The 11,537-nt window shown below is 31.7% G+C and overlaps 2 protein-coding genes across 13 annotated transcripts in view; one reads left to right on the top strand and one right to left on the bottom strand.

The window, feature by feature from the left end:
- The window catches only part of LOC141450936 (uncharacterized), a 246,972-nt gene extending 242,759 nt beyond the window's left edge, over positions 1-4,213 (top strand). For 9 of the 11 annotated variants that reach the window (XM_074121873.1, XM_074121871.1, XM_074121872.1 and 6 more), the window contains one exon: positions 801-1,221. The gene's annotated coding sequence lies outside the window, so the exon portion shown is untranslated. Of the gene's footprint in view, positions 1-800; positions 1,222-3,436 lie in introns of those variants that run through there. The other 2 variants (XR_012456444.1, XR_012456443.1) reach the window with 2 other exon arrangements.
- Positions 1-11,537, bottom strand: part of LOC141450937 (uncharacterized) — a 38,218-nt gene that overhangs the window by 1,906 nt on the left and 24,775 nt on the right. For both annotated transcript variants that reach the window (XM_074121875.1, XM_074121876.1), the window contains exons 3-4: positions 1,847-2,302; positions 772-1,164 (exon numbers count right to left, since the gene is read on the bottom strand). In XM_074121875.1, the coding sequence (XP_073977976.1) occupies positions 772-1,164; positions 1,847-2,302 (849 nt within the window). The remainder of the gene's footprint in view (positions 1-771; positions 1,165-1,846; positions 2,303-11,537) is intronic.

Below are 11,537 nucleotides of genomic sequence, written 5' to 3'. Positions count from 1 at the left end.
TTACTTGTAATTTACAATTACCCACGAAAATATCATTCGACTTATTTTATAGGATCCTCATGGAGATGAATTTCAAGCTAGCCTACTGTTCTCAGCGTCACTCTAAGTTGTGAAACGTTTAAACAATAATTCAATTAAAAAAAATAAATGCTTCCTGATTAAGTGTGTAAAAACGTAAACCTATGTTTGGTCATTTTATTATTAATTTTTTTTAAGGAAAAAGAAAAAGTTAATTTGCAACATTAACGGAATTATTTCTAACCTCGGACTAAGTAGCGCCAAGGATATAAAACTCTTTAATACAGTTAGTTGGGAGGTTTTGTACCAGATTTTCAGATAACTCATCTTTTATTTTTCTAATATAATTAATTCTCATTGTGCTTGTTATAACAGAGCATTTAAGTAATTATTTATTCCCGGAACTGTTTCTTTGTTAGTCAAGTAAAAAAATGCTCTGTGGTATTGGTAGAAGTTTCCTGAAAATTAGTGAATGTCAAAAAAACTGGCACAATAAGAACTGGCTTAAGTAATAATCGGGATAGTTTTGCTTTTGCAGCTATAGTGCTAAACTTCTGCCAGCCATGTTGTAAAATGCCCAATATTATTTATATTAAAGTTGAATTGAATGAAGGAGTCAAACTAATAAAGTTCATGAACGTGGCATGTTTCAATATCTATATTGATTGTCACAAAATAATAAAAAGAAATGGTCTTGAACAATTCCTCTCAGTATTTGAAAAATATATGTATATATTTCATTTTAAATGTTACCTATGACGATCATATCTGTCTTGTTCAAGGTGCTGGTCATATCTTGAAGGCGGCAAAGGCGCTTGATGATGTGTAGGATATGGAGGACGATTGTATGGTGGTTCTGCATCGATTATGGTAAATTTTGGCGTTGACAAGCTTGGCGCATGCACTTCAATTGATGGTTTTTGAAATCTATTCTTTTCAGAGACATCAATTAAAGAAGAATGTACTCTGGTCACATCAATAATTGGCGAATGTACTCTTGTCACTATTTCATTTTCTCTGACTGGCGGATACCCTGGACTTGGATTGTAAATCGGTCTGGGAGGTGTCCATTCACCAGGTCGTCTCACCACTTCTGGCAAAGTTGCGTAATAAATTATCCTCCGGTTAGGTGTTGAACTTCTTGGCCTGTGACATTAAGAAAATCAGTTGCAAATGAAAAAATGAATAAATACATTATTATCAGTGCCAGGATTATATTCTATATAATTATTAATTATATAATCAATATGTTAGATTTCAGCAGGGAATTTGGGATATTTTAAATATTTTTCTGCAATATTTTAAACCCTAAATGAATTTTGTAATGTTTTGTAAGTACTTACGAATGAGCAAGTAACAGCTTTTTAAAGTCAGATGGACTTATTCATTAAGAAGGATACTAAATATAATTCGTAGGTATATATTTTCTCGTAATGACATTAAAAATATTTACTGAGGCAATTTTTTTCTAAATACATATAAATTAAAGTATTTTCATTACTGAGGAAAACCAGATGGTTTAATTCTTCAAAAAGTTTAAGAACTTGATTATGACTTTCGCATTTAATATTTCTGCAATAATTGTTTTTTTTTAATAATGTTTATTTTAGGTCTTCAGCTCGTGGTTTCCTAAAGGGATCTACATATAATAATACTTAATGGATGTTTAGTAGGCAAAAATATTTTTACAGTGCAAATGCTGTAATTATTTTTGCTTTCACCAATTAAGCAGAACCTTGCGGGGATGGCCCTGTTTTAATAGTAGAAATATGCTTTTTGTACGGAACAACTGGTTCCCAAATTTAGTAATGCCACAACTATAACCTACCTGTAATAGTCTTCGTAAGGGTAACTATTAGCTCTCTCCTCTGGAAAATAATTCGACACTCTTCGTTCTTCTACCAGCCGGGCAGTCCTGGTTCCACTATTTTTTTCAGATTCAGAATCGATATCAGCAACACCCTTAGACAGTTCTCTAGTCACAAATTGATATTCTCTTGGAGTTCTCCACGGTGAACGTCGTTGTCGAGATCCTCGTCTTGGCAGTATTCTCAATGAGGAACTTACTACTTGAACTTTATCCGGATATATGGTATCCGTTTGTATGTCTGTCTGCAATTCCCTGCCATATTCAGATTTATGAACAGATCCATCTACATCTCGCCAATACCTTGGCACAGCAGCTGCAGGTTGGTGAAACGTTCTACTGTTTTTAGTAATCGCATCATTTTCGGCGATAGATTCTACAAGTAAAACAGCCAACAGTAAACTAGTCCTCCTGAAACTGAAGTTATATTGTTAATAAAACTTTTTACAAATTAGCAATTCTGAAATCATCTTTTGGTTTCAAGCCAAAATTTATTAGATTCTTCATTCATAATTTCTAGGCAATGAAAGTGATTCCACAGTGGGTTCTCTTCGCATATCTTTGTTGAACTCTTGCTGAATCTTGATCATATTTGCTTGTTTTGTTTGTACAGATGAAAGATTTTAAAAAGATATAGCTAAAGCTTGCAGAGCTTGTTTTTGCAACTGCTTACAATAGTGTATCATGCAAAAATGATATCTATAATGTTTATGGTATGAATTATTTAAAACTTATCTGGAAACCCATCAAATAAATGTTTAATCGAATTATTAAAAGTTCGTCCATGAGTCCCTTAATTAATATTTGAAAGACAGTAACATTTCTCTGTAGATCTTGGAGAATAGAGAAAATAACCGGAATGCTTATTCGGATAGCGTTTTTCGGATTTAGAAAAATCCTGAAATCAAAATATCAAAACTTCCATTAATTTTATAAATAATTTCAAAATTAAAACAGAAATAAGTAAAAATAATTATACAATTGAATAGAAATAAGACGTAATGAGAGTGTTAATGTGACCTTTTTAATAACATCGACCTATACTTTCAGACATTTATTTACAAACTTGTAATTACCATTATAATCTCCCACATGAAAATTGTCACTAGTAGCTATTGTTTGTTTAGGTTTCTTTTCGTTTCATTACACATCTTAAATATTCTTGTGACTTTCTTTTATATTGTAAATCCTTGGCACAGTATTATTTATAAATAATATATAGTTAAATTTTTTTTTTCATTTGTAAAACATATAAAATTAAATGCTCAAATTAAAATGGAAACTTAATATTTAACGGTGGATTGATTCTAATAGTATATAATTTGAAAATGAGCTGCGGTTTTTGGTATTTTTCTATCTTATTGTGGAGAAATAACTGTTATTATTGTGGAGAGGAATTACTTTAATTGAGTATTAGAATATCTTAAGAAGGCTCAGGTCTGAGGGATGATTCCACCTAATTACCAGGTTGAATTCTGACTGTTAACTGACCACTCAGAACAGCAAAGTAATGTTAACAAAACTAAGTTTTTAATTATTTTTCTTTAACAGATGCACTGAGTTTTGGGAAAAGAGTAAACCATAAGTGATTCTATGGCAAGTGATGCTAACGTTTCAAAGGTGCTTCCCTAACCGATTTGACTTCTAAAACCGCTAAGATAGGAAAACGAAGCCTAAAAGAAAGTTCAAAGAAAAGTGGACTCATAAGAAAAAGTCTTCCAGAAAACAAAAAAAAAAAAGTTCACGGACTTTTTTAACAGAGCTTATTCAAGTCTACATTCGGATGTTACTAGTAGTGCAGGTTTTAATTGACTAAAGAAGTGTTTTGACTCCAATTTTTCAGCAAGGATTTGTTAAAAGGCAAGACTCATCCAATTGAAATAAAGAAGATTTCAGCTCCTTTCAAACTCAGTAATCTTTGGAGTATCAGGATTGCTTAGACCCTGAATCATTTTTTAGTTCATAAGGTATTATAGTAAACAATTTCTGGTCGCGATGATGATTCGATAACAAAAAGACAAGAGCGTTTTGTAATTCCGCGTTTTTATTATTGTTAAGATGCAATTTTAATTCTTAAAAATGGGAAAGAAAAATATACACATATATGTAAGGAGTCATATTATGATATGAATCTGTATTTTCCATGTTTAAATTAGTTGATGTTGGGCATTGACTTTTAACATTTATCTTCGCTTCACGCTTCTTAATACCGTATGACATTTCCCGGCTAAACCAAGCTTCGCATCCCGTTGAATCAAAAATAAAAATAGGAGTGAAATATATATTTCTATATTTCGATTATTTAATAATTTCTTTAATAATTATTGAAAATATCATTTTACGCAAATTATGGCGAATGGTCTTTAATTTTAGGTTGAGATAAAAGAATGTCGACCACTCCAAGCAACTTGACTGGGCAATCTGATGTCTTTATTTCATTTCTAAGGCGTCTATGGTGTAAACGAATAACTCCTTACTGTTGTCCAATTATTCTATTATAATGAAATGATTATGATATGACATAAAGAATGGAAATTCTGCAGATATAACAGATATAGAAGTACTGCTATTTCCTGTTAAATCTGAATAAATTTGACCGCAGTGCACTGAAAAAAACCACCGAGCGTCAACAACCTCAGATGTTGAGGCGCCTTAAATCATTAAATAATAAAAATAATAATAATAAGAATAAGAATATAAGGGAAGGGATTAGCTATGAGGTTAGCATACTGGACTTTCTCTTCCTAGGAGCTTCTTACAGCTCACTGTCCGGTGATGGACAGTGTTGTCTGTAACGAGAGAACACTGTCCGGAGGCCGGCAGTGCACTGGAAAAAGCTCCGGGCGCTAATGACCTCAGCTGTTGATGCGCCAAAAAAAAAAAAAAAAAAAAACAATAATAATAAAATAGCAGGGAAGGGATTAGCTATGAGGTTAGCATACTGGACTCCCACGCGGAGGTCCCGGGTTCGAATCCAGCTGCTGGCCCTTAGATTTTCTCTTCCTAGGAGCTTCTTACAGCTCACTGTCCGGTGATAGACAGTGTTGTCTGTAACGAGAGAACACTGTCCGGAGGCCGGCAGTGCACTGAAAAAAGCTCCGGGCGCCAATAACCTCAGATATTGACGCGTCTTAAATCATAAAAAAAAAAAATAATAATAATAAAATAGCTTTAAAAAATATCGGTCAGTGGTTAGTGCTTTGGACTCTCAGACTCTTAGTTAAAACATTAGTTAGTTTTAACTTAGTTAGTCACCAATAAGGAAAACATAGTCAAGGAAATTCGACTTAAATTGCAGATCTGGTATCTAAATAATAGACTTCAGGTAAGATAATGTTGTTTAATTTTGAATTTCAAATATTATCAATAAAAAAAAGTAAAAAAAGTAAAGTAACGCTTATTGTTTCGGGTGGATTTTACTTCCAACTACCAAACTTAGGTGCCGCAGACGAAGGCGACTAACAAACTTACTTTTACAATTAATTCTTGTATTAATCATAAAATATAATACAATCCAAGTCCTAGACCAGGAATCGAATCCAGTACCAATAATACTTGTTAACTTTGCGGGCCTCTCTTCTAATCGCTCGGCTATCGTGGCGCTTAAATATTATCAATTAATACGAATAATCAATCATTAGTATTAAAATAAACAAAGAAAATACATCTTAAACTTTTCCATTTCCTTAGAACAGAATTTTTTTTTGGAAAGAAATAATTAGGGAGAAACGGGAATGTTTCTGTTATACCCAGGAAGTTATTGAAGTTTACTAAGTATATGCAGATTTAAGAAAGGTTGTATAAAAATCAGATTATTTCATGAGAGAGTAAACAGTTCCTTTTACATAAAAAATAAAATAAGAAAGCAAAAAAATTTTGCTAATGAAAGTATATATGTTATGTGTACACATATGTATGTATAGGTAAGTATGTACTTACAGCATATGTAGATTTTTAGTTACTTCCCACAATTGAGAATGAAACAATGAACTAGGTTTTAGATAATTAGCTAATTCACTTAGCTTTCTACAGTCACTGGAGAGATTTGTTTAGTTTGTCCTTCAGCATATTATGTTCATTGACCGTAAAAATCGACCTAAAGAGAAAAGTTGGACGTCTTGCTATAGGATTTTATTTAAAAACACATTCAAAGTGACGTTTTGGAATTGAGTATTTACTTACCTAACCTCGTATAATAATACCATTGTAATAGTGTTCCAATATATTTAAAACTTTTTAACCAACTAAGGGCAATATTTCGTATTTCCTGCTTAGAAAAATTTCCTTCTTAGTGATGACAACAGAAATTCAGGACAGTACGTATTTAAATTTTACAACTAGGGTCTAGTTTACCTTATAATAAGTTGAAGCAATGATAATACAGATTGAGATTATTGATTTGGATTATTAATTTATACATCAAGTGCAGAGATTTTAACTTGCTGATATTAGAAATCTCAACTATATCACTGGTTTCTGTCTTACAAATTGATGAGTTTAATCATATTAATATGTATTTTTCTTTACCTAACAAATATTATATTACTGTTCTATGAGGTCTTGCACCGGCTGCTTCTCAGAGCTCTGTTGGTTTTCAGTGTCCTCTCTAGGTGGGACTGTCCTAGGCGATTCCTATTCCTATACTAGGCGATTACCAGGTGTTGTTGGGATAATTTGGGCAGTTCCGGGGTGCCAGTCACTGTTAAAAGGCTGTTTTTTGGGGGGAAATGTACCCAAAGGAACACGCCAGAGGTTGATTGATTCTTCACAATTGAAGAATTTCATGATTGTATGAATCTCACAAACTGGTTGTAATGTGATGAGAGGGGAAAGTTGAAGTAAAATGGTTTATATTCACCGGGAAATATGAAAATTGGGAAGTAGTAATGGAGAGTTAACAATGTTAATTATTAATTAGAGTTTAGAAACGTTTGTTGGGAACCAGGGTAAACTGAAAGCAACGTACAATCCTATAAATGAGGCCAAATAACCATAGGTGTCGATACGCCTATAAATAAACAAATAAGGGCTAAGCAAGCCGCCATACCAGTCAGCTGACTATTTGTGTGTTATCTCCATTCTCACACGGATCAAACTTACAACATAGCACACTCGATACTTCTATATAACGTTGCTGTATAATTGCTATAATGCTCACCTGATTGGTTTTAATAATTAAAATAGTTTTAATTATGAAATGGCTGTTAATATGATAGTTAAATTATCAATATCAATTGTCAGTATGTATCACTATCAAGCTCAGGTCAAGGCCCCACCGGGGCACTTTAAAAAGCACTTTGTGAGTTACAATTTAAAATACATGTTCTCAGAGACAAGTGTGACGGGGGAAAATAGTGCTCTTTTGCGGCTCTTGGTGCTCAAAACATAAATTGCCGTTATTGTTTACCCAAGAGAAAGAGATAACATTATCAGATTTCTTGTTTATTAAAAAAAATAAAAGTAAAAAACTACAACCAGCTTATAATGAAAGCCTAAATTACTTAAAAGTAATTTATTAATTGATTAACATTCCTTGCACAACTCCCAGGCTAGGGCAGGATGTCGTATTTCACATTGTTGCAGAAGTTGATTCGCCTAATTTGATGACTCCACTGAGTGCACTGGCTAGGATAGAATTGATTTTTTATATTAATTAACTCTTCTTGTTCTGCTCATTGCTATAGGCAAAGCAATATAAGTTGTCCAACTAGAATTGAATTAATTATCAATGGATTTTGTTAATTATTACAAAAGTGTGCCTCTACGTATTGGTTTCTAAATTATTGGGAGAAGTTGTTTTTTTGACAATGTCGAAAGTCTCATTTAAAAAAAAATCCTTTATTGTTGTAATAGTATAGATTGGGGCACCATTGGTGCTCTTCATCAAAAACAGAATACATTCTGAAGTATTCAAATTGGAGTGGAATGTTCCTAAATTTATTTTTTATGTGTGAAGTCTTTATATTTGCCGTTGCTATTTTTAGCTAAATGATTATTTGTTCCATCTTTATTTTATTTTTTATTTTTTGCACTGTGATTATTTTGTCGTTATAATTCAATTTCTCTCCTTGGTGATAATTTTGAACCAGGACAAAAATCGTGACTTCAATGTTTTCAATCCAGCACACTTTTGACAAATCCCTTACATTATTTATTATTATTATTAATGTTCTTGTTATTCTTATTCTTGTTATTATTATTATTATTATTATTATTATACAATATTAATTAATACTCAACATTAACGACCACAGAAGAGCAAAATCTCAGTCAATGGTCAACCTTCAAGCATTAACACACAATTTACCAGCTATTATTATTATTATTATTATTATTTTTTTATTTTTTTTTTTTTGAAGTGGACTCAACACATAACAAAAAATAACAGTTCGTTCTGTCAATTTCGGTGCTATCTGTATAGATAAAAATAAATGTCCATTTTTTAATTTGGACATCTTAAGCTCTGTGGATGTAGGTCCTAAGCTTGGCAATGTTCTTTTCAATGAACACTTTATTTGGCGATGTCCACTTCTACATACTTGCCTCTTTTCTTTATCTTGTCTGTCACACTCTTTGATCTCCTTCGAGAAATGCAGATACAGAGCTGAACGTCACTTTATACCAAGTAAGTTGGAGCTTCTCAAGTTTTCTTGTTTACGATTATACTTTGTTTTTTTCTTATTTTAGTTTCCGCAACTGACAATTACGTTGTTGACCTTCCTTTTGTTTATTCACTCTTTGTAAGCCCGAACTCTGTGCACACATATTTACGTGAACTCTGTTGTTGCAATAACTCTTTTGTTTCATGAAGAGAGACAGCCTTGGACAAAAACTTACTGTGTTTCTACCGTCAGATCATTTCCGAAGAAATGTTTCACGTAATCACTTCCAAGACTGTTTAAGAAAATATATTTTCTTAAATAATTATTTGCTTTCTATTTATTTAAAATCTAAGCTACAATAAAGCGAGCATGGAAATAACGTGCAAGAAAATAAAAGAATTAAAACTTTTATTTATAAAGCTTACAATATTTAAGTAATACTGGAATAATATCTCGTTGTAGCAGTAAAAACCATGACAAAAAAAGCATATTCCTGTTAAAGAAGAACAGAACTGATATTAAATAAAACAAAAGGTTGATAATAGAAAGCAGTGAGACATGAACAGAGTTGGTAAATAGGTCTCAACATCCTGAAATCAGAATACGGTACTAGTGTAAGTAATTACTGACAACAAATAAAACTGTGACAAATTCAAATAAAACATATATTTCAATGATTTTATTTATTTTATTTTAAAGTTACAAATTATCGCTTATATTTAGGTTAGATTTTACAATGAAATATTAGTTCTATCCTCGCTACAATGAACTATGAAATCTAAATAAATCAATCGTATTCAATGTATCAGCAAAATGGATTATAAAACGTGACGATTGCAGGTGAAATTTGAAATAATGAACCGAAAATTGGTGAACATCTTTGCAATCAATTATCTTCTCAATTATCTAGTTTAGGAAGAAGAAATGATGATTTTTCCAAGGTTTTTAATATTTAAATAATTTATTTGAAAGGAAACTTACAATGTGATATGTTATTAGCTGCGATAACTGTTCATCTAAAGCCCTGCTGATATAATTCTTTTTAAAAAAGCTGACATACCATTAGTTTGAAAATATTAATTTTTAAAAAGACTTGTTAAGTACATTTAATAGATAAGGTGAACGATATTTAACATAAATCTGAACTGAATATTTTTTGAGAACCAAGAAACACAATCTGTGGACAATTTTGATGAATTGTACTTAGCAAATGTTTGTCATTTTTCTAACTTATAAGTTTAAACGGTGTAAATGAAACTGTTAACAAAATTAAAAAATAACTCATTGAGTAGAATCTTCTAATTTTAAATATTACTTGTTGCTTATTTTTCAATATTCAACAAAGTTAATTAAATTTATATGAATAAATTTTTGTTCTTTGATATAACTCTTAAACTCTAATTAAATTTGTATAATAAATGTGACACAAACGTTTTTGTTTCATTCGTTTTTATCTATTTCTTGATTCTAGGATTGTGCGTGAGACTGCAAATGATTGTTGGATATTTATGAACGAAGAGAATTCTTTATCATCTGACAATGACTATAGAAATTAGAACGTTCTTTGGAGGAGTTAGGGATCCAAGCATAACCACAAGATATAACAGTAAAAGCCACACTACTAGAATACTGTTTCTTGTTTTATGTACAATTAGGATCATGTAACAAGTAGTTATAGGTTCAAAGTTCATTGCCTGAAACGACTTGAGAAAGATACTGGAAAAGAAAGATTTTTTTTCAAGCTTACAAAGTAACTCTAGTGTCCAGACAGCTCGAATTCTTCAGTAAGTACAAACTACCTTGACCATCAACGAATTAACATCTGCACCATCTTAAGATATTGTAGTTAAATGTTTAAACTAATTCTCAGACAGAACTTGCAGTTTTCATTTTCATGTGAAGTACAAAAATACGTTTACATTCATTGAATAATGGTCAGCTATTATTCCAAAAAAATCTCTCACAAATCAATTAATTCTTCAGATACCATTACATGATCGTCTTCCCAAGACATTAATCAATATTACTTTCTAAATGTTGCGTAAAATCAAAGTGCATCCCTGGGTGAGAGTTTTATTTAGGTAGCCAATCCTGAGTACGTAAGACAAGTACTATCGCTAAGATAGCGATAGCTATACATTATTGAAGTGACTAGAATTTTATTGTATAAAAAAGCTTGCTACCCACAATAATCTGTTTTGTTTCCTTTTCTGCAATGGTCTCAAATTTTAGGTGAAAATGAAAAGCTTTTGAGACTATAGTGAAAAAGTATTTTAAAAATTTTCTGTACCGATGATTGGAAGCTTGCAATGTTGTGGTTAGTCATGAAAAATCAGAGAGAGCATAGTGACTTGGTTATGACCAGAACGATGCGTCACAAAAGTTCCATTATGATTCTTATAATAAAATATGCAACTTTGATGTTTTCTTCATAAGGTAAGCTCCACAATTTTAAGCTTTCCGCCATGCAGTTGGTGTTCTACGGTTCTGCTAACCTCTTCGCATTAAGTTTAATTAGATACTGGAAGTTAAAGTTTGACGAAACTCTGTATAAATGTGACTGCAGAAAGACATAGGCAGCTGCTTTCCTAGCTGGGACCTCCGTGTAGTTCAGTACAATAACCATGGAGGTAATCCATTATAGTTTGGACGCAGAACTTCTCTGTTATCCTCAAATCTTTGTGAGAAGCTCACCAGTTAAGATTTTGACTGTACATGTTAAACAGAAAATTAAAATTCATGAAACACTACGTATCTTCATTCTTATTGGGTAAATTGCAATTTCTAAAATTCTTAATTAATTAGAAAGATTTTTAAAAAGTGGTTGTCTAAAGTTGAAACCTCAGTCCTGTTAACCTGAATAACTATTGAGATTTATTTGAAGATTATAAGCCTTTTAATGTTCAATACGTTTATTTACAAATATTAGGAAATTTTTATATTTTATTTTGTTTTTCTCTATAGTACCATTCACCCGAAACAAATTCAGCCGATGTGAAGGTCCCTCGTTAGTGCTAGTTGCTTCTATTTTAACAAAGTTTGGGGGATTT

This window comes from Rhodnius prolixus, unplaced genomic scaffold (genome assembly GCF_049639745.1).
Source record: "Rhodnius prolixus isolate KJV_2025 unplaced genomic scaffold, Rpr scaffold_8, whole genome shotgun sequence".
NCBI lineage: Eukaryota > Metazoa > Arthropoda > Insecta > Hemiptera > Reduviidae > Rhodnius > Rhodnius prolixus.
This window is presented reverse-complemented; position numbering and strand designations above follow the sequence as displayed.